The following is a 20,905-nucleotide window of genomic DNA, read 5'->3' as shown; positions in this document are numbered from 1 at the left end:
GTTGGCCAGGAGGTCGAACAAGGCGTCATGATCAAACAGAAAGCTGCTCGGGTTTCCGCATTGCGAGCGAATGATGTCCGGTCCTTGAATAGGTCTCTGCAGAAAAAGACGGGCTACTCTCGTCAGCTCGTTGCTTTGGAAGGGGACAGCAGAAAAGCTCACAAAGTTGAGCCCAGGACGCTGACGGGCAGTTGGCACTGCTGGTTGATAGCGCGGCCACGCTTGCGAGATGGCTGATGTCACACCATGTCATGTACTACCAGAATGTCTTAGCCACCGCGAAATGATTCATTGCAGCTCAATGATGTACGGTCCCTGGTCCTAAGGAGTTGGAGTTGTGGATTGAGAGCCAGAATCCGGCGAACCCCTGGCCGGTGCGGCCAGGCTTCCATCGATTTGCATCACTTTGATGGTCGATCGTTCTGCCAGCGCATGATCCTAAAATTCTACGAAAAGTGATTGGTTCATGGTGCATGGAGGCTTCAACCGCTGTTCAACCATGCCCGGGCGTCGACATGAGCCGGAGCAAAACCTCCTAGCCGTACGTGCAGTACGCTGAAGCGGCGTGGAGTCCCACGTTCACAATACGCATAGCGGACGTAACCACGCATGTCATCATGGCCTCATGGGGGCTTTCATGTTTAATCCAGACCACGAAAAGCCGCAAGGGGTCCATTGACTCGGCGGCGTAAACACAAACATCACGTTCATAATGCAGAGTTATCTACTTGATGCTCCTCTGAACACGATGCCTGAATACATGAACAGTGCTCTTGAAGAACTGTCATTGCTGGATCTAATTATTTCACCAAAAGGAAGGACACCTAAGATAATCTATTGGTGGTTCCGTTTGGTCCTCTTGCTCGGCCTCACGTCACTCTGATACATGCGGAAGAACTCTTCAGGCTCCGTCGGATGCTCGCCGGTGACGTCGTGGAAAGCCGTGGTAGCAATGTAGTTGGTCTTGCCCTCGCGCACCAGGCTGTAGTACTCAAGGAGATACTGCTGCTCCGACTCATCACTCTCGGACTGAGACTTAAGAACCTTCTTGGCCTCAGCCCTACGAGCCAGAACGTTAGCCTGCCATTCAAAATCGGGTTTCTCGAAAATGATCAACGTACTCTGAAATGTCTTCAAACTCCATCTCCGTGCCGAGGGCTTTGCTTGCTGCTGTGGCTAGCTCGTTTCCTGCGCAAAGCATCGGGCCTGTGTTGCTCATGTCAGTGGCAGAGTTCATGAGTGGCGAGACCTTGACCTGCCTGTAACGACCATCATTTGCCCCCGATGTCTGTCGTCAAAGCCATGTTTCCCTTTGCCCGTGAGGACGTGAGCGGCGACTTGGGCAATATCCTGGTCGATGATTAGCTGCAAAGGAGGTCCGCACGAAAGGGGGGAAGATCATACACCCAGAGCCACGGGCGCAAACTTGTGATTGCTGCCAATCGGCAAGGGGAGAACGCCCTCCTCTTTTGCCTGAGGGGCATATAGAAGCAAGTTTTCCGCATAGAATCCCGCCCTGATGGTCCCTGTAAGCAACAATCCTCTGCCAAGCCGTCCGCTTCAGCCTCACCGAATGACGCAGGGAGATCCACCAGTGGGGGTGCTGGCATCGCCCTTGGCTGCGAGAACGAGGGCTTCCAGGTCGATGAATTCTCTAATTCGGGGCTGCTTCTTTGGATCGGCGTAGTCGCACCCAGCCGAGCTTATGAGACACACGTTCGTAATGCCTGCCTTCTTTGCGGCAGCCACCAGCTCCGCGCAAATGTCAAACTTGTCGCGGTGGGCTGGCGGAACAAGGCAGATGGCATCGCAGCCAGAATCTTGGAGGGTCTTGGCCATGTGCCGGACCCGACCTGGTACGTGGTGGACAATCGACGCTCCGAGACGCTTGAGCTCCTGTGCTCGCTCGGACTTGGGATCGAGCGCGAGACCAACAACGGAGTCGACTTTGGGTGCAAAGTCTTGGTGCTTGAGGATGAGCTCGGCAATGAGGAAGCCAGTATGGCCGTCGGCCGCGGTGACGAGAACCTTGCGCGACATGACTGCTGTGAACGGTGCGAATGGAACTGGGCTTTGGCTCTCGCTCTGGACACCCCGTGTGGTGGGCAATCTAGAGTAAGAACGAACGAGGCTTTTATAAGAGGCTCGACCAAAACGAAGATCCGCACAGCTTCTGCAACTGGCTGCGAAATCGCCCTTGGGTTCCTTGATGCAGCCCTGCAATGAGCCGTGCGTTGTTTGGCGTAGTGAATGCGCGCCTCAGCCCGGAGCAAACAACCCGACGCCGTGATGCATGACACGAGAATGACGATGGCCCTCTCAGCCGTCAGGGGTCAGTTCGCCTCACGCGCACCGACTCCAAACTTGACTGCCGCCCTGAAAGTACGTGTAACCAACCGAGGCAGTTTCCGATTGGTACGCCAGTACAAACACCACACCGTCTTTTCGGTGCTCACTCAGTCTCTGGGATTATGCATTCGGTCCGTGATTCTTAAAAGAAGTTATGCCGGGCTAGGAATGGAAGAAGTCTTCAAACTTGGTGTGCGTCGCTAGTCTACTTACGCTCCCCCCTCTTTAGTCAAGTTTGGAGGCCCTTTACCCGATGGAATTCCGAGAACCACTGTCTGTAGGATGCCGGCTTCGTCACTACAAGGTTGTCTGAGCAGCATGATACTTGCGTGCTTTGCATTCCATCGCGAATGGAGTGTACAAAAAAACTTGGACGGCTTGGGGGTACGAGTCGTTTCCAGAGTACAACGCGTAGAGGGCTCTGGAACACTTTAGGCAGGGATCCATGACGCTTCCAAGAAAATAGACCGAACTCAATGTCACAGAACAGATTGAGCAGCGCTATCCGAGGTGAGGTCCTTGCAAGTACCTCGTGGTAATCATGGTCTTTTGACGGAGATTCAGAGCAAGGGCGCCTGATCAATCCACTTACCAGAAATGGGGTGGCGGGGCTCCCTTCCACCAATGGCATTACACGGCGGCTAGGCCTCTATTCCGGCTCGCAACGGATCGAGCTGTCATGGCTGTTGAGGAGTAGAAAAGATGGATATTCGAAGCTGCCAGCGGACAGGCAGACGCAGTGGCTAGCCAAGAGAAGCTGCAATTCCTCTCTGAAGAGCTGTCGGTCGCTCCCAAGAGACGATTGACGGCTCGAAAAGAAAGCAAAGCTTTGCCTCGGGTCATGCTGGCGCGGACCCTGGCTAGCGATGGCGACATGTCCCTCTTACTCGCTTGGGTTCCTCCAAGATTGGCTGACAACTGCGCGATGTAGCCAAAATTGGTCACGCCGCTGTTTCTGGCTTGCCCTGGCCGTCTCGCTGCTGCCGTGCTCAGTCGCCGTTGGCCGTTTGAGGGTAACACGAGCCACTTGGCGAAGGGAAAGACGAGCAAGAGTTTTTTTTCGGTTCAAGCCGACAAGACTCGATAGCCATGCCTTGAAGTGGCAGACGAACTTGCAGGGCAGTGGCGGACCGAGGTCTCATCCACGACGATATGACAGACAGGCCTGACAACGCTCACTCGAGGCTTTGAAACGAAAACTGGAGATGGACAGAGTCATCCTTTGAGTGCCGACACGAGAGGTGAGGTGAAAGTTTGCTGGCGGACAGACGCTTCAATTAAGGAAGGCGGTCAGTCGCGCGTTGGCTTGCCCCGCGTTCTGGCAGAATTCCATCAGGGTGACGGTCAACAGGAGCAATTCTGTCACGGTCAAGGCGGGAAACAGGCTGCGTCCAGAATGTCTTCGAGTCGGTGGCTTGCTCTGCCCCAGCAAAATGCGCTGTTGTTGGTCCTGCGGGGGCCCGCCAAAACATTTTTCCCTGCCGGCGGGCACCTCCATGGCATTCAAAGTCGGGCATCCAAACCTCGTCTGCTCGTCTGCCTTCCGACTGCACCATTATCTCTCGACTTTCGCCGCCGCTTCATCTCTGTGTCTCCTCCATCTACGAGCACCATGTCTGAAATCACGCACCCCACAATCAAGGGTGAGTCTACTGACCGGGTTTTCTTTTCTTCCTTTCCCTCCCGGACACTGCCCCGCGCTTCCATCCGACGCTGCCCCTCCATGGACGAAACTGTCCTGCGAGAAAACGATTCAGAAACTACGCTCGCAGCGGCGCTGCGTTCCTTGTCGCTTACCGGTCTGCAATGGGCCTTGCTGCGGGCGTCATTTCCCTCAATTGCCCATTGCCGTCAATCCTGTCCTGAAGGCGGAGTGGGGAAAAGTTTTCACCCTCGCATGCCGTAAACTGAGCCCAACAAAAATTTGACATGAAAGGGCCAAGGACAGAAGCGCGCCAAGGACCAATTCCTTCTCAGTTCTGGCTAACTGACGCATTATCTAGATGGATGGTTCCGGGAAATCTCCGACATGTGGCCAGGTAACCCGTCCTCGCTCACCTCCAACCCCCCGATCCAAGAGCTCATCATGTCCGCTTCCAACAGGCCAGGCCATGACCCTCAAGGTCGACAAGGTCCTGCACCATGAGAAGAGCCAGTACCAGGACGTCCTCATTTTCAAGTCCACCCATCACGGCACTGTCCTCGTTCTCGACAATGTCATCCAGTGCACCGAGCGCGATGAGTTTTCTTACCAGGAGATGATCACCCACCTGGCCATGAACTCTCATCCCAACCCCAAGAAGGTTCTCGTCATTGGTGGCGGTGACGGCGGCGTCCTCCGCGAGGTCGTCAAGCACGACTGCGTTGAAGAGGCCATTCTCTGCGACATTGATGAGGTATGCACGTCTCCGTGACTCCAACATTGATCGATTGATTGCTCAACCCTCCACTAGGCCGTCATTCGCCTTTCCAAGCAGTTCCTCCCCAAGATGGCCGAGGGCCTCACCCACGCCAAGAGCACTGTCCACATTGGCGACGGCTTCAAGTTCCTTGAGGAGTACAAGAACACCTTCGACGTCATCATTACCGACTCTTCTGACCCCGATGGCCCTGCCGAGAGCCTCTTCAAGAAGCCCTACTTCCAGCTTCTCCACGACGCCCTGCGCCAAGGCGGCGTCATCACCACGCAAGGTTGTACGTCTCAGTTTTTCTCCTGTGGAAAGTAGAGCGGTCTCTAGGATCAGCAGCGTGCGGAGGTTTGAGCCACCGCTCTGACTGTCATCGGCTTTCTCATATGCCCCCAATCCTAGGGACTGCCCGAGGCCAGTGCCGCTTCCCACAGGCCTGTTCTCGGTAGTTCCGTCTTGCGTGCTGCATCAGCGCGGGTTGGTTTTGATACTGGAGCCACTTCCGTGCTCCAGCCTCTCCTCGAGTTTCTCATCGAGTGGACAAGGAACATCTGACGCTAATTTGGCCAAACATAGCTGAGAACCAATGGCTGCACTTGGAACTCATCACCAAGCTCAAGAAGGACTGCAAGGAGATCTTCCCGGTGGCCGAGTACGCCTACACCACCATTCCCACCTACCCTTCGGGACAGATTGGCTTCATGGTCTGCTGCAAGGACGCCAGCCGCGACGTCAAGGTGCCGCTCCGTCGGTGGACCGTCGAGGAAGAGGAGGAGAAGTGCCGGTACTACAGCGCCGAGATTCACAAGGCCAGCTTCGTCCTTCCCAACTTTGCCAAGAAAGCTCTGCAATAAGAGGCGTCGCAGAGGCAAACGTGTATCTGGAAAGGAAAAGAGGACAACAAACTGGCAGGCGCTCAAAATGGGAGTTGCAATTGAAGTTCTTGACCAGATCGCTCCGTCAAAGATTGCATGGACACTGGTCATGTACCTTATACATGTATGCGCACGCAGAGGCTGCACGCCCTCGTCGACTAGGACCGATGGTCAAGGCGAGGTTAGGAGGCAAGAGATACCATGCCATGACAAGGAATGTTTGGCTCCGCGCGACCTCGGACTTGCTGGCGGAATGCTCAGCTGCGCGTGACGTCACGCGTTGTCGCTCTAGTCGCTTCCAAGCCCCCCTTGGACACGGCCAGATTCAGGGCGTGACCTAAGATTTTGGCTCCTCAAATTGAATCTTGCCCTTGCTCACGTCCGGATAGACGTCGAATCTCCGCTGCGTGTTGAGCGGGATATTCTTCCTTGCCTCGGCAATCACGGCCCCGTCGAGCTCACAGTCGATAATGGCCTCCTTGTCCTCGGCTTCGACGAGCACGTTTGCCATGGGATCAACCACCATGCTGTGGCCCCAGGCGTGGTAGGTGGCGGCCATGTCGCGGGCGGGGCTGCACATGACGACGTAGAGCTGGTTATCGACGGCGCGGGCGCGGGCGAGCAACTTCCAGTGCAAGGGGCCGGTAGTGAGGTTAAAGGCGCCCGGGTAGACGAGGGCAAAGGCGCCGTTGCGGGCGGCGATGGTGGCGAGCTCGGGGAAGCGCACGTCGTAGCAGATGGCGACGGCCAAGGTGCCGTACTCGGGGAGATGGACGAGGGCGATGCGGTTGCCCGGGCTGAGGACGTCGGACTCGCGAAAGGTGATTTTGCCGGGTATGTCGATGTCGAAGAGGTGGACCTTGCGGAAGGAGTCGAGCAGCTTCCCATCGGGCCCGAAGATGAGGCTCGTGTTGTAGTACTTGCCCGTCGCCGAATCACGTTCGGGAATGGAGCCGCCGACAAGGTATACGCGGTTGGCCGAGGCCATGTCGGCGAGGGCGTGAAACGAAGGCGCCTGCTCAGCCGACGGCGTGCCGCTGCCCGCCGCCGACGAGGACGGGCGCAGATCCTCAGCGTAGTCGGGGAAGTAGGTGCATCCGTACGGCGAGTTGAAGCACTCGGGCAGGACGACAATCTTGGAGCCGGCCCGGGCGGCCTCTGCGACGCGCGAGGCGGCGTGGGCGAGGTTGGCCGGCTTGTCGCGCCCGGCGGCGAGCTGCACGCACGCGAGCTTGACTGGCTGCTTGAGCACGGCCGAGGCCATGGTGCGGACCGAGGTGCGAGATTTGGAACTGTGACGGGGGACCACGGCGCGTCGGGTTGAGAGGCTGATGAAGCGGCCGGAGAGCAACGGCCGCATCGTCCGGGAGCTGTTGTGAATAGTGGGAGAGGAAGGGTTGGGGAGCTCTGAGGCACGCGAACAGTACAGCCGATGCGGGATCCCGAGTGCGGGGGCTTCTATAGTGCCATCAGGCGGGGCTTAGAGATGGGAGCGGGGCACCGGCACGGCACCACGCGACTCTGCCCGCCTTGCCTCCCAAACCAATCTCACCCGCACCTACTCCGTATCTATCCTTCATGATGGCTTGGAAGCTGGGGAGTCGGCGACCTCCGCCTCGCATACAAGAAGCCCGGACAATCCATCTCGGCACAAGCCGCCCAAGCCTTTCACCAGCCATACCTTGAACCCCCCCGACCCCCCATCCACACCATCAAGGACCCCATCACCCGAAGCCCCCCCCCCCAAAAAAAAGCCACGATGCCCTCGCCCGGCCTCACGCCCTCGCAGCGCTCCGCCTTTGCCCGCGACGGCTACCTCATCATCCCCGGCGCCCTGCCGCCCGCGACCGTATCCTCGCTCCTCGGCGAGACGCACCACCTGCTGTCCTCGTTCTCGCTCGCCGACCACCCGCTCACGCGCTTCTCCACGGGCCAGCGCTCCGCCCACGTCGGCGACGACTACTTCCTCGCCTCGGGCGACAAGATCCGCTTCTTCTTCGAGGAGGATGCCTTTGACGCCGCCGGCCGCCTTGTTCGCGACAAGCACCGCGCCGTGAATAAGATTGGCCATGCCCTGCATGCGCTGAGCCCGCCTTTTCGCGCTCTCTTGCGCCCGGAAGACGGCGAGGGAGCGGAACAGGCGACGACCGGGGTAAGCCCCGCCGCCGTGGCGCGCGACCTCGGCTTCCGCGACCCGCGCGTTCTTCAGAGCATGGTCATCTGCAAACAGCCCGAAATCGGCGGCGCCGTGCCCCCGCACCAGGACTCGACCTTTCTCTTCACCGACCCGCCCTCGGCCGTCGGCTTCTGGTACGCCCTCGAAGACGCCACCCTCGCCAACGGCTGCCTCAGCTTCCTCCCCGGCTCCCACCGCTGGGCCCCCATCACCAAGCGCCTCGTCCGCAAGACCGGCCCCGACTCCCCCGGCACCGAAATGGTCGACAACGACGGACCGCTCTTCCCGGCCGGCCACGACCCGCAGGGCGCGCAGCCTCCCGCCGCCGACGTCGGCGATGGTGCCTATGTGCCTGGGGAGGTCAAGGCTGGTGACCTGGTGCTTATCCATGGCAACCTTCTGCACAAGAGCGAGCGCAACACGAGCCAGAAGGGGAGAATCATCTACACCTTTCACATGATCGAGGCCGACGGCACCACCTATGACGAGAGGAATTGGCTGCAGCCGCCCGACGAGGGCTTCACTAAGCTTTTCACGTAGCTCCCATCATCTTAATTTGCGGAAAAGCAACTGTGCAGACGGGACGGGCATGCCGTCTCGAGGCCACGGCCGAGAAGCCGCCCTCGGAAGTCAGCCGGCTATACACAAAACGTCTATTACGGGTGGCGCGGCTAATCAACGTATATATCTAAGCGAGGTATCAAGTCCCGTGAGGGTGCTCAGCAACATGTCCCGGGTATCTAGCATCCGACTCAAGCTTGACCTAAGAATGCGAGCTCTCATAAACGTGTAACATCTGCATTCCCTTCCATCAATGTGCCCATGCAGCTCTTTCCCAGCCCGTTATCAGTCCTCGTCTTCGTCTGATGAGTCGTCATCGTCCGAGTCAAGCTCGCCCCCAGAGGACGATGAAGACGACGACGAACTGCTGGACGACTCGTAGCCTTCGGCAGATTGCGTATCCGCTTCGTCTTCGTCGTCGGACTCGTCCGATGAGCTGTCGCTGCTCGTATCCGACTCGCTCTCCGACCCTGACTCGGAGCTGCTGCTGTCGTCCAAGTTGACCCGGAGCTTCCTCCGCCGCTTCGGGGTCCCGTCGTTGAGTCTCGCTCTCTTGTCGCCGCTGGGGGCTAGCACTGGGTTGGTGTCGCTCGTGTCCACCGTCCCCGACGATTGCGTGGTTCGGCTGTCGTCCGTCTGCTCCCCGTCTGACAGCTCGTCGAGGACCAACTCTGCGCGCATGCGCTTCACAACCCGCCGGATAATGACGTCGACGTCTTGAGAGCTTTCGACAAAGCCGGCCTCGTCAAAGCTCTTTCTCTTCCGGCTCGGTGACCGTGTGTGCAGCAAGTCGGTGAGTAGCCTCTCGTAGCTGACCTGCTTAGCATCGAGGTCGACGGTGCCGGCCGGGAAGGCGGACGAGCGGTCCGACACGTCCTTGGTCCGGATCTCCATTGCAGTCTCTCGCAGCCTCGTTCGGACAAATCCCTTCAGGTCCCGGATGTAGTCATATAAAGTGTTGATGTCGGCGGTGGGGATTCCGTCGGCATCAAAGAGGTGTTTGATGAGGGCGGATTGGTGGTTCTTGTTGAACTTCCAGCTGTCGCGGGATGTCTTCCACAGGCGGAGGTACTCGAGCGCCGGCTTGAGATCAGTGGGGGCCACGGGTTTCTTCTTCTTCTCCGGGCCCTTGGGCTTCTTGTGCTGCTGACCAGGCTTGTCCTGAAGAGGTTTGTTGCTGTCGCCGGGCGCTTTCCCGTTCTTTGTCGGAGTGTCGCCAAACGAGACAGATTTGGGCTTTTGGGTAAATGGCGCATTCCTGTCTTTGTTCAGTCCCTCCCTTCGACTCCTTTTAATGTCGAGGGAGGACTCGGCGTCGAGTTTTCGCTTGATTGACTGCTGGGCGCCGCCTGGCTGCCCAACCACGGGGGTGCCGCCATTTGCGGGCTCGGATGCAGTAGGCTGCTTGAGCTTGAGGCCCAATCTCTTCCAGGCTGGCGTGTGCTGTGCGCCTGTGCGTGTGCCCTCTGTGGTCGACCTCATGTTGGGCTCGATTAGGCAGGTTTCTAGTCTTTCCGATTCGACGCCAGGGAGGAGGGAAGGAATTTTTCTTGTTGCCTCAACCTGGTTATCGGGTCGTCGCTTGAACTGCCGGGCGTGCTGCACGAGGGAGAAATGGATATTGAGAACAATTAAAAATAGATGCCTTGCCTCTGATGGGTCAACGGCCACTTTTCCCCTAGAGCAAGATTCGAGCACTGCTGCTGTCGTCGCTTGCTTGCTGACAAGGCTGCCGTCGAGCAACTTTTTCCCGTCCAGCTCGGGTTCCACCGGTTTGCGATGCTAGTGGGACCAGGACGGCCCGTGTGACGCCGTTCTCTGTTCTAATAAACCGGGGCAGCTCAGCGTCAAGTGCTGGACGGGCTAGCAGTGGTCCTCTAAGGCAGATGTGCACAAAGTCGTCGAGCGAGGCAAATCAGCTGCTGCAGAGACGCCGGTGCCGTGGCGGAAGGCGCAGCTGGTGAAACTCTTGTGACGTTGGATCCTGGATCGAGGCTGCTTGGACGCCAGATGTCGAAGGGAGATTGGGCAGCAGCCAGTGCGTTAACTGGTGGATCGTCATACAATTTCTTTTCGACACCGCCCTGCCGCCCAACCGCAGCTCTGGTTACGTAAGCCTGCTCTTCCTGGGTACTTTGTACCACTAAGTGCTGCCTCAGGCCCCCACAGAAGCTAGGCGAGGCATCAGCCCAGCCTTCTGGCATCCGCCAATCAGCTTCGGCTTCTAGCTCCAGGCAAGCTCCGGCTAACGTAACCGCGTCCGTCAACTCAGCTGGCTGCTGCATCCCGCCACGACCCCTTCGATACCTCGACATCACCTCTGCGCGCACTGCTCGGGACATTTGGACAACCACGCTGATTCAATCTGTCCTTGCCTAGGCAAGCAACTCGTAGCCATGTCTGGTACGTCCCAACGCCTCCATAAGCTTGCCTCGGAGGCTCGATGCCTTGGCTAACTCGCGATGCTCGTCAGCTGGCGCCTACGACCGACACATTACCATCTTTGCCGACAATGGCCGGCTCTACCAAGTCGGTGCGTTCGTCCCCGATGCCGCTTGAGCGACACACGGACCAATCCATGGTTCATACTCGCGGCCTACCCCCAAACACCAGCTGACGAATCGAGGAAAGAATATGCCTTCAAGGCAATCACAGCCGCCAACATCATGTCGGTGGGCGTCCGCGGCAAGGACTGCGCCGTAGTCCTCTCACAGAAGAAAGTCCCGGTAAGTCGTCATTCCTGTTGGTCGATCGGGCACAGGCTGACACGCACCATCAGGACAAGCTCATCGATCCCTCCTCCGTGTCCCACATCTTCCAGCTATCCCCGTCTGTCGGCTGCGTCATCACCGGATCTATTGCCGATGCCCGAGCCTTTGCGCAAAGAGCCCAGGGCGAGGCAGCCGAGTTTAGATACAAGTTTGGGTACGAGATGCCCGCGGATGTCCTGGCCAAGCGCCTGGCCAACATTAGCCAAGTCTACACCCAGCGGGTGAGTGGCCCTCGCGCATCCAACCCGTGCCCAGCGTGGCGCTGACACATTGGCAGGCCTACATGCGCCCGTATGGCGTGGCCACGACCATCATCGCCCTCGACTCCGAGTTCGGCCCCCAGCTGTTCAAGTGCGATCCTGCCGGATACTACATTGGCTACAAGGGCACTGCCGCGGGACCTAAGCAGCAGGAGGCGTTGAATCACCTGGAGAAGAAATTGCGCAACAAAGACCATGCCGAGGGCTCCTGGGAGGAGGTTGTCGAGCTGGCCATCACAACCTTGAGCACCGTGCTCAGCATGGACTTCAAGAAGGGAGAGGTCGAGATTGGCATCGTCGGCGGCCCGCGGAAGGATGGAAAGGAGGGAACTGACCCTGCGTTCCGGATGCTCACCGAGGATGAAATCGACGAGCGATTACAAGCCATCGCCGAGAAGGACTAAGGGGGTGCTTGGGTACGCTTTACCGATGTGAGTCGGGGAATCGACAAGCAACTGTCGCAAGCAAGACAGTCGGGTGTGTGGAACCAGTGTCATCTGTTGTCCTCATCGACGATGAGCCGATCTTGAGAACGAACCAACCGAACGGGACGCTACGCCCTGCTAGACACGGCCATGTTTCATTAGCCAGAACACACGTGGCATAGATTCACATTCTTGCCTCTTTCCGTTTCCTCTCTCCCTCGACGCTTATTGTTGATTTGATGTAAGTGGCATTTACGCTTGCCCATCTAGGGCTGCGGCTGAGACGCGAGGCTTCCATTGGGAGTTCTGACGTACGTGGAGATCCGAGCTTACACGACTTCGTTGATGTCCGTTCTCTCATTACAAACAGATTCCGACGCAGTAGTCACCGTCCGGTTGAAGAGCGGACTCTTCGCATGGCATATCGTAGCAGCGAAGCCCGCGCGGGCATGGGCGGTCTTGAGTACTGCCACACTTCGGCGTCTGTTTCGAGACGCAGATTCCCGGAATTTCGCAGGCCAAGCCACACGTGTGGGGAAACCGAGGATCGTCGATGCATCGAGAATAGTCATCGCACCGCTGCGGGATCGGCCTGCGACTGCCGCACGAGAGGAACCTGGACTTGGGCTCGCAGACACCAGTGCAGACGCTGAGGTCGAGGCACTTGAGGTCGTTGGGACACAGTGCGTGTGATATGGGCATGGGGCAACGTTGAGACCACAGGAACTGCTGGACAGGGAATAGCCAGCCGCCCAAGCTGGCGGCGAGGCCGAGTGGCAGGGGAGCGGTGCTGCTGAAGACGATGCTGAGCATCATGGTGAGGCAGGTTGAAGTCGTCGAGGTAGGCTGCTTGGAATCCCCAACGGAGGCTCGCTGGTTCGTATGAAGGATATAACTGACGACTTGAAACGAGTGGACGGTGGATTAAGCCAGTATTTGACGGACAAATCACCAAGCTACGACACGTGTGTTCATAAGGAATGCAGCCGTTTTGTTAGGAGAGTTGATGTCGTCTCTCGTTCTACCGTGTCTAGGACCTAGATAGGGCTGCTTTATGATCAGATCGGAATGTCCAAACGCTTTATCTCCTCACTGTTAGTAGTAGACTCGAAGATCCAACCACATTTCTGCCCCAACGCTCTGTCCTGGATGAAGTCGAAGCCGAAGCCGGCGTGACAGATTACGCAAAGTCAAGGATAATGACCCAGCTTTGTTAAGCAATAGCCTTTCATAAAGATGTCAATTGCAAGCCACGCAGAATAGAATAATTCTTTTGCCACCGTTGGCTCTTCCGAAAAAGGGAGGAGTATTCAGGGCAGGTCAATGTCAGCGGCCTGTTTGATATCTTAAGAGGAAGAGTAGCGGGGCGGGTCTGCAAACCCTCCACCCCGATTGATGCATGCTAGCCCCGGCTAAGCGGGGCGCGTCAGCAAAGCGCAACTAAACTCTCTTCAGCCCGCCTGTATCTTTAATCTAGCGGCCCCGATTGCCAGGACGCAGCAAACAGGGCTCGCCAAGGCATCGGAACGACGAGCGCTCCTCAGGACCCCAATCGCGAGCGGCTTCAAGCCACTCAGCTGGCGAAACCATCGCCATGTCCGTCATTCTCTGCACCGGTAATTCAGCTTCTCTAGCCTGCCGCACCGCGTTAGCTAACAACGATGATAGCCGGATACGACCACACGATTAGGTGCGCTTCGCAGTCGATCGCCGCGCAAGCCCTGGCGCATGTGCTGACGCCGCAACTGCTAGGTTTTGGGAGGCCCTCTCGGGAATCTGTTCGCGCACGATCCAGCACCCAGACTCGCAAGTCAACCGCCTGTGTATCTCACCAGACAAGCGGTTCCTCGCCGCGGCGGGCCATCACACCGTCAAGCTCTACGATATCAAGTCGACGAATCCGAACCCGCTCCTGACGTTTGAGGGCCATACGGGCAATATCACGGGCGTCGCTTTTCACTGCGAGGGCAAATGGATGGTGACGAGCTCTGAGGACGGGACGGTCAAGATCTGGGAAACTCGGACGGGCTCGATACAGCGAAGCTACAACCATGGCTGCCCCGCCAACGACGTTGTCATCCATCCCAATCAAGGCGAGATTATCAGCTGCGACCGGTCGGGGAGCGTGAGGATCTGGGACCTGGCGGAAAACATGTGCGCTCACGAGCTCATCCCGGAAGAGGATGTGCCCGTGTCGAGCGTGACGGTGGCGAGCGACGGGACGCTGCTTTGTGCCGCAAATACACTTGTGCGTCAGGCCGACCCCAGGTAACTTGGCGTTATTTGCTGACGCTGCTCAGGGGAACGTGTTTGTGTGGCTCCTTCGACAGACTTACGATCGGACCGAGCTCCTTCCTGTAACGCATTTCAGCGCTCACAAGGAGTACATTACGCGGATCCTCCTGTCCCCAGACGTCAAGAAGCTGGCGACGTGCAGCGCAGACCACACGGCCAAGATCTGGGAGGTCAAGGACGCCAAGCCGCGGGGCGACGCCGAAGCCGAGCCGAAACCTTTTCTGCTAGAGGCGACCCTGACGGGCCACCAGAGATGGGTATGGGACTGTGCCTTTAGCGCCGACTCGGCGTACCTGGTGACGGCCTGCTCGGATCACTACGCACGACTGTGGGAGGTCCACAGCCAGCAGATTATCCGGCAGTACAACGGCCACCACAGAGGGGCAGTATGCGTGGCACTCAACGACTATTCGGAGACACGATAGATGCAGTGCGACCCAGGGCAGCGTGGGCCAAAGGGGGCAACGAAGGAGTTGGAATCGAGTTATGGCGCGGCGTTTATCGGTGAGCTGGGACAGACATTTATTCTTTCTTCTTTTCTTTGGGTTGCAAGCCGCCGAAAGCAGGCGGGTGTCTGGAGCCCTGACCATATCACTGGCGCATAACGGGACCTCTTTACGGAGGTGATAACTTGAAAGCAGACGGGAAGCCCAATTGGCGAGAAAGCCGCGGAGGGATTGAAAAGCAGGGGTGACCGAGAGCGCGGGACGAGGCGTATCTGCAAGGGAAATGTAGCCAATACCGGCTGTGGCGATTGAAATTTGAATGTCACCGCGGATCCCTTGCCACCACTCGGCCCTACCAGGCTGGCTGTACGGGGCGTCGAGGCATCACGATAGGAGGGCAGCTACAAGAGTTTGGATCAGGAGAAGTGAGCCGACTCAACGGGCACATGTCAAGCTGAAGTCGGATTCGACAGGCCAATGAAAGAGGACGTGGTTGAATGAGAAATGGGCCCAGCTGTCGGGACGCACAGCCATTGGATGCACGTCAGCAAACCCGGGGAGCCAATGGGCATGGTTCCACGGCGTCGCAATCCCCGAGCCCGACTCTGCACTGCTTTTGTCCAACCTGCAGCCTCAGCCTCGTGCTGCGGCGCCGCCACGGGCTTTGGATGACGAACCGGGATGCAACGGCGGGCGTGGATCGCTCCTGCGAGATCCAGCTGGACAGGGGGCCGAGGCGCGGGTTCGGCTCGTGGACGGGACGGCCTGGATGCCGGTTGTCTGCAGGCAGGGAGTATCAGCGCTTTGTTTGTTTTGTAAGATGCTTCGCTTCGTGGGCGTCCCCTTGCAGGCTGCATGTGAAGATGTGGAGATGGAGAGAGGGAAGTCGGACGGGCTCCCTCCCGGGCCGTGGGTTCGGTGCATGCGTGGACGAATGCCTCTTGCGCGAACGGGTGTGATCTCGTAAGCAATGTAAAGTAGGTAGGTACTTTCCGTCTCCTTTTCTCCGAGAAGAATCAAGAAAAGCCGAATCTTGTTCGTATCTTGGTATCCTCGCGTCGTGAGGCAATCCATCGCCCGGGTTCCTTTTCGCAGGGTGGGGATAGCGGGAGCTTGTCTCGGCTACCCCCTGGCCCCTGTCACTGTGGTGCCCTGCAGGGCCCGGAGGTGATGACAGCTCAGGTACCGAGTACCTACAAGGCGCACACGACGACTCCCCTTCCTGCTGCGGCCACAACCTCCAAGACCCATCATCACCACCACCTCCCTCCACTCTGACCCCCCCTTGCCCACGCTGCCCATCCACCTCGACTCCCAGACTCGACGGGCATCGAGTAGCCAGCGGAGCCCCGATCTACTGCACGTAAGATAGTAAAGGGGAAGGCGAGCACGCCCAGGGAGTGCACCCCGCGCCATCACGGCAGCATCGGCAGCAGCCATGGCCGTCGCCGCCTCAGCCCCCGACGCCAGTCCTCGCCCGCCGCTCATCAACTACGTCGTCTCCTTCGTCCTCGTCAGCCTCGCCTGGGGCCTCACCACGCCCTTTATCCGCCGCGCCGCGCGCTCCCACCGCCCGCCGGCCCACGCGCTGCTCGACTCGCCCGCCGTGCGCGACTCGCCCGTGCGCGCCCGCCTGCTCGCCGCCTTTTTCGCCGTCGTCGACCTTGTCCGCAACCCGCGCTACGCCGTCCCGCTCTTGATCAACCTCACCGGCAGCGTCTGGTTCTTTCTCCTCATTGGCCAGGCCGGTGCGTTTCCCCCTTTCGCCTCGTGCCCTTGACTTGTCTAATCCCTCTTGCAGAGCTGAGCTTGACGGTGCCCATTGTCAACACGCTTGCCTTTCTCTTCACCATCCTCGGCGAATGGTACGTCGAGGGCAAGGTCATCAGTAAAGGTCAGTCTACCCGTCTCGAGGACCGCTCTTGGGTTGCTGACCGGGCCTGCAGATACCGGTCTCGGCATGGCTCTGTCGCTCGCCGGCATTGCCTTGTGTGTCCATAGCAAGACCTGAGAGGAACCCTTTTGTCTATAGATTCATGTTTTTGTCTATTCCGCTGGCCGCTGGCCGCTCCCTTGCAATAGAAACCCCAAGAGAGCCAATTCTTCCAGTCCCCCTTCCGCCGCCCGTTTTTTTGTGTAAGCCATGCTGATCCCTATATATACACGAATAACACTCGTATACTCTATCATGCAACCTGGGAAGCAGCTTAAAAGGCGTTCCAGCGCCTAAACATGCTCTCCCCCCTCTCTAGTCCAACACGCCCGTCTCATCGTCTCCAGCCGCCCTCGCACTCTCATTTCCCGACATGGTCCATGTAGTACCCGCCTACTGGGGCCTCTCATCGGCAAAGAAAGGGAGTCGTCATCCTCGAGGCTGTCGAGCCTGCAGCCAGCGCCGCACGCTCCTCAGGCTGGGGTCCTCGGTGGTCCAGCGGCCGAGCATCTGATCAGACGTGGCAAGCTCGGCATAAACGAACTCGTCGGTGATGGAAACAAGTTCCTGTTGCGTTGCAGGGACTCAAGTCAGCCCTGACGTCTCTCTTGAAACGTTGCCCCGCGTCTTGGAGCGACACCGTCATCATGGACTTTCCCCCCGACTCACTCACCACGCGAAGCTGGTTGTCGCAGGCCCGTAGGTGAGGCTCGGCGGCCGGGAATGGACGCTGGCCCTGCAGCATGTTGTTGCGAGACTCGATCCAGCGTTGGGCGGCGCCTTGACGCAGATATATCTTTTGACCCTCGTGACGTCGGGAAAAGGCGTCTAGAAGAACCCTGCTCTCGCTCACTCGGCAGACAGGGGGCATCTCGGTCAGTCTTGCGCGCATTGAGGATGCCTGGCACAGCTCCTCCGAACAGGCAGGCGGCCCAATCTCAGTCACATTGCTCCAGCGGCCCTCTTTCATTCTGGGCCGCTTTATATATGTGCTTGAGTAGCTTCAATGGGATGGTAGAACAGAGGAGAGAGACACGCACTGCTTCAACTCTGCCTTGGTCTGCTCCTGCGCTCCGCCCTGGGCCACGGGCACTCTCGTGTCGGCAGCGCACTCGAGGATGTGATGGCCGTCGACGGCGCACTGCCGCAGCGCGGCCCAGCCCTCGGTATAGTAGTCTTCGACGTTGTCGGGCTCGGCCGGCGCCGCGGCGATGTAGTACTGCAGGGTTCGGAAGTCGGCCAGTAACTCGGCCACTCTGGCTGTGCGACAATCGTTTACTGCGATTCGATGGAATGTCAGCTGGAAGCATGCTGTGATTCCACCAACCAGAAAACTTTTTTTTTCCTTTAGGGAGTACAAAGGGCACGCTCTTTTGCGTCGCCCTCCCACGACGCCAGGGGTAGACGGACACCTTGTTCTCCCCTGCGCCTCTGACGTGTGCGAGCTGGGATCGTTGGTGTAACCGGCGAGGTTCCGTTGTGATGGGAGCCTAGGGGAGCGGCGTGGGAGAGGCAGGGAACGGTGTAGAGAGCAAAGGGGGCGCACTTACATCCGTCCATGATGGCCGCTTCCAGTGAGAGCCCGACGGCAGAGAGTGTTGATGCTGTCATGAGGACGCAATGGAAGGCTACCGAGTCTCAAAGGAGCGTGAGGGAGGAGACTAGCATCAAGACCATGGGCGAGAAGGCAAGGAGGAGGAAGAGAGCGCGCTTCCCCCCAGATATAGGCAGCCTCTTGGGTCCAAGGGGTCGCAGCGTCTCCTGATGAAAAGCAAGGCCCTTTTCTCACCGGAGCAAAGAAGGCGAGACGACAAGCGGCAGTGCTGGGTAATCTACATACATACATGGGCGCATCACATATCCGAGAGAAGAGGCGGTCCAGCTCACGGCGTGCTCGGGGGGCCGGCCCCAGTCGAGCCGCACCCCGTACATACAGCCAGCCAGGCTGCCCTATGACACCTGTAGGTGCCATGTACCATGATTATCCCCCCTTCCGAAAAGGAAACGGCGGTGCCGGGGGACATGACGGATCGAGTCAATGGGGGGAACGGCCAAGAGGCAAAGCCAACGGGCCCAGGGGCTCGTCGGCGTGGCTAGCTTGGCGGGCTTGGCTGGCTGTGGTAGGTTCAAGGGTTGCAAGGCCACGAGCTCGCCGGTAGGGCCGGCGTGAGATGGTAACACAAAGGCCGAGCGAGAGCGAGCACCATGGGAGCAAGTCGAGCGAGTCGACGGTATACGCCGACGCAACTTTCGGGCAGCACAGGCCCGTGGCAAGCTCAAAGCTGGAGGGGGGCGGGAGAATAGGAGCTTCCAGCTGCCGCCTCGCACACGCGGCTGGCCAACCGGAGAGACGAGTCAGCCCTGTCCGATGACAGAGCTATTCTGGTTCTCTTTCTCTTTCGCTGCCACATGGCTGCAGGCAGACAAGGGGGTGGACGATGGGACGGGGAGGGAATCGGACTGGTACGACGGGGAAATCGGGGCGGGCCGGGGGGGACGGAAGGTGAGAGAGCCGGGAGGCGGTTCATCGTCTTTTCCCCCCTGAGAGGCCAGCGGCACGCAGATTTGTTAGGGCCATGGGGGCCGAAAGAAGGAAGATAAGCAGAAAGGGGCGCCTGCCGAGACACACGGACAAAGATGAAAGCCGCAGTTTTACAGTTAGCGTGGCAAATCGACCTCTTTTGCTCGCTGTTTTCTCAGCCACGGCCAGACGACGCCGGCTTTGCCTCTTCGGGTGCGTGTGTGTGTGCTTTTGCATGCACATCCAAGTCGAGCTGGGCGCCGGCCAATGGGCAGCAGAAGCGAACCCGTCTCGTCATCAGAGCCCCTGGTTGTCGAGACGTCTTGCCTCGGCGCCAATGGCGGAAAAGAAAGGGCTCGTCCGGAGATGGAGCGACTGGCTGGGGGCGTTTGGGGCCACTGGGCCGTCGACGCGAGCAGCGGGTTATAATTGGGCGACTTCTGGCGAGGTCGTGTTTCTCGAGGTTGCTGTGTCGCGGAGCGAGGAGATGCCACGACGGGCCGCGCCGTCCACGGATCTCTCCCTTGTGCATGCGCGTGCAGTCGCAATTCTATTCTACTCCAAACGAATACTACTACACACGCATTCAATGCAATCAACGATCCCATGCCTGGCAACTCCAAGAGTCTAAACACAACACCACACGTGCCTCACTCCAACCATCGACGAACGCCCACAACACACACCAATGCACTGACCCCAGGGCCTTGAGGACGTCCGTCCTTCACCGGCAGGGGAGCAGGGCCGGGTTTCAGAATTAAGCAGCGCTCAGGCTCGCCAAGGATCCGGGTCCCAAGGACTGGTCTAGGGAAAATGCGGGGGCGGGTGCGTCAGTGTGGGGATGTCGACGAACCGTCCAACACGCCGCCCTCACCTTCTCTCTCCAGTAATTGCCTCCATCATCAATTCATGGTGCCAGACGACGGGACGATCAGACCGCTGCCCGTCGATGATACGGATGAATGCCTGATACTCGAATGACCCTACATCGACAACAGCCGCATCCCAGTCGCCCCAGCCTCCACCCTCTGGACATGCCGCCGTGATGCCCGTGATGCCCGACCACGGCGCCTCCGCTCCTCTCCTCCCCTCCTCGGCCTCGCACCACCACCCCTCCGCCGCCCCGTCTCCCCAACACCCGCCCTCGGACCCGGGCCCGGACGCCTCCCGCGCCGCCGCCGTCCGCCGCCATGTCGCCCGCCTGCGCAAGACGGGCCGCCGCCTGCTCGACTCGCGCAAGAAGCACTTTGCCGTCATGGCCGTCGTCGCCCTCGACGCCGCCGCCCTGCTCGCCAATGTCTTCATCCGCCTCATCGCCTGCGAGATGCGCCAGGACCACGAACCCTGGGTCCAGGCCGTTACCTCGGCCCTCGAGACCGCCGCGCTGATCATCAGCTGCCTGTTTATGCTCGAGCTGGCCGCCTGCGTCTTCGCTTACGGCTTCAGGTCTGATCCGCCTTTGCTCCGGCACAGCCCGACGCTTGCATCGCTGACTCTGCTGCGTGTACAAGGACCTATTTCTCCGATTGGTTCCACGTCTTCGACGCCGCCGTCATCGTCCTGAGCTTCGTCATCGACGTCGGCTTCCGCGGCCTCGCAGAGTCCATCGGCTCCCTCGTCGTTGTCCTCCGCTTGTGGCGTCTTGCCAAGATATCCGAAGAGGTCGTCGTCGGCGCCACCGAGCGCATGGAGCTCTTGGAGCACCACCTGGACGAGCTCGAGATTGAGAACAAGCATCTTCGCTCACAGCTGGGGCTGGACTCGGTGGACCATTCCGGCCATGAATGAGAGGGTGTCGCCAACTTGTATATATACGTACGCACATATGCCACCACGTAGCACATAATCAATCCTTTGCCTCAGTCGCCCACGATGCACTCACGTA

The 20,905-nt window shown here is 58.9% G+C and overlaps 10 protein-coding genes across 10 annotated transcripts; 6 read left to right on the top strand and 4 right to left on the bottom strand.

Annotated features, from left to right (window-relative positions):
- Positions 1-834: 834 nt before the first annotated feature.
- Positions 835-2,040, bottom strand: HRG_00262 (nmrA-like family domain-containing protein; the record flags this gene model as incomplete). The annotated part of the gene is made up of 5 exons (XM_044858733.1): positions 835-1,060; positions 1,122-1,206; positions 1,260-1,350; positions 1,405-1,516; positions 1,571-2,040. The coding sequence occupies 5 exons, from the start codon at positions 2,038-2,040 to the stop codon at positions 835-837; spliced, it is 984 nt and encodes a 327-aa protein (XP_044725133.1).
- A 1,921-nt stretch (positions 2,041-3,961) lies between these two features.
- HRG_00261 (spermine/spermidine synthase domain-containing protein) lies at positions 3,962-5,611 on the top strand (the record flags this gene model as incomplete). The annotated part of the gene is made up of 5 exons (XM_044858732.1): positions 3,962-3,992; positions 4,353-4,388; positions 4,453-4,745; positions 4,803-5,040; positions 5,334-5,611. 5 exons carry the CDS (start codon positions 3,962-3,964, stop codon positions 5,609-5,611), a joined length of 876 nt encoding a protein of 291 aa, XP_044725132.1.
- A 358-nt stretch (positions 5,612-5,969) lies between these two features.
- On the bottom strand, positions 5,970-6,896 carry HRG_00260 (carbon-nitrogen hydrolase domain-containing protein; the record flags this gene model as incomplete). Its single annotated transcript, XM_044858731.1, has 1 exon — positions 5,970-6,896. One exon carries the CDS (start codon positions 6,894-6,896, stop codon positions 5,970-5,972), a length of 927 nt encoding a protein of 308 aa, XP_044725131.1.
- A 495-nt stretch (positions 6,897-7,391) lies between these two features.
- HRG_00259 (phytanoyl-CoA dioxygenase (PhyH) domain-containing protein) lies at positions 7,392-8,348 on the top strand (the record flags this gene model as incomplete). Its single annotated transcript, XM_044858730.1, has 1 exon — positions 7,392-8,348. The coding sequence occupies one exon, from the start codon at positions 7,392-7,394 to the stop codon at positions 8,346-8,348; it is 957 nt and encodes a 318-aa protein (XP_044725130.1).
- Positions 8,349-8,654: 306 nt separating this feature from the next.
- On the bottom strand, positions 8,655-9,851 carry HRG_00258 (proteasome subunit alpha type 6; the record flags this gene model as incomplete). The annotated part of the gene is made up of 1 exon (XM_044858729.1): positions 8,655-9,851. The coding sequence occupies one exon, from the start codon at positions 9,849-9,851 to the stop codon at positions 8,655-8,657; it is 1,197 nt and encodes a 398-aa protein (XP_044725129.1).
- A 914-nt stretch (positions 9,852-10,765) lies between these two features.
- Positions 10,766-11,804, top strand: HRG_00257 (proteasome subunit domain-containing protein; the record flags this gene model as incomplete). The annotated part of the gene is made up of 5 exons (XM_044858728.1): positions 10,766-10,772; positions 10,843-10,902; positions 11,001-11,095; positions 11,149-11,361; positions 11,418-11,804. The coding sequence occupies 5 exons, from the start codon at positions 10,766-10,768 to the stop codon at positions 11,802-11,804; spliced, it is 762 nt and encodes a 253-aa protein (XP_044725128.1).
- Positions 11,805-13,419: 1,615 nt separating this feature from the next.
- HRG_00256 (WD domain, g-beta repeat domain-containing protein) lies at positions 13,420-14,545 on the top strand (the record flags this gene model as incomplete). Its single annotated transcript, XM_044858727.1, has 4 exons — positions 13,420-13,441; positions 13,494-13,515; positions 13,578-14,073; positions 14,126-14,545. 4 exons carry the CDS (start codon positions 13,420-13,422, stop codon positions 14,543-14,545), a joined length of 960 nt encoding a protein of 319 aa, XP_044725127.1.
- Positions 14,546-16,004: 1,459 nt separating this feature from the next.
- On the top strand, positions 16,005-16,577 carry HRG_00255 (putative transmembrane family protein; the record flags this gene model as incomplete). The annotated part of the gene is made up of 3 exons (XM_044858726.1): positions 16,005-16,314; positions 16,368-16,460; positions 16,513-16,577. 3 exons carry the CDS (start codon positions 16,005-16,007, stop codon positions 16,575-16,577), a joined length of 468 nt encoding a protein of 155 aa, XP_044725126.1.
- A 351-nt stretch (positions 16,578-16,928) lies between these two features.
- On the bottom strand, positions 16,929-18,059 carry HRG_00254 (uncharacterized protein; the record flags this gene model as incomplete). Its single annotated transcript, XM_044858725.1, has 4 exons — positions 16,929-17,066; positions 17,173-17,338; positions 17,540-17,777; positions 18,050-18,059. The coding sequence occupies 4 exons, from the start codon at positions 18,057-18,059 to the stop codon at positions 16,929-16,931; spliced, it is 552 nt and encodes a 183-aa protein (XP_044725125.1).
- Positions 18,060-20,065: 2,006 nt separating this feature from the next.
- On the top strand, positions 20,066-20,808 carry HRG_00253 (ion transport protein; the record flags this gene model as incomplete). The annotated part of the gene is made up of 2 exons (XM_044858724.1): positions 20,066-20,466; positions 20,532-20,808. 2 exons carry the CDS (start codon positions 20,066-20,068, stop codon positions 20,806-20,808), a joined length of 678 nt encoding a protein of 225 aa, XP_044725124.1.
- Between the last annotated feature and the right edge of the window lie 97 nt (positions 20,809-20,905).

The sequence above is a fragment of the Hirsutella rhossiliensis genome (genome assembly GCF_020360975.1).
Source record: "Hirsutella rhossiliensis strain HR02 chromosome Unknown scaffold00001, whole genome shotgun sequence".
In the NCBI taxonomy this organism is placed as follows: Eukaryota; Fungi; Ascomycota; class Sordariomycetes; order Hypocreales; family Ophiocordycipitaceae; genus Hirsutella; species Hirsutella rhossiliensis.
Note: the sequence above shows the minus strand (reverse complement) of the source record. Positions and strands in the feature narration are given on the sequence as shown.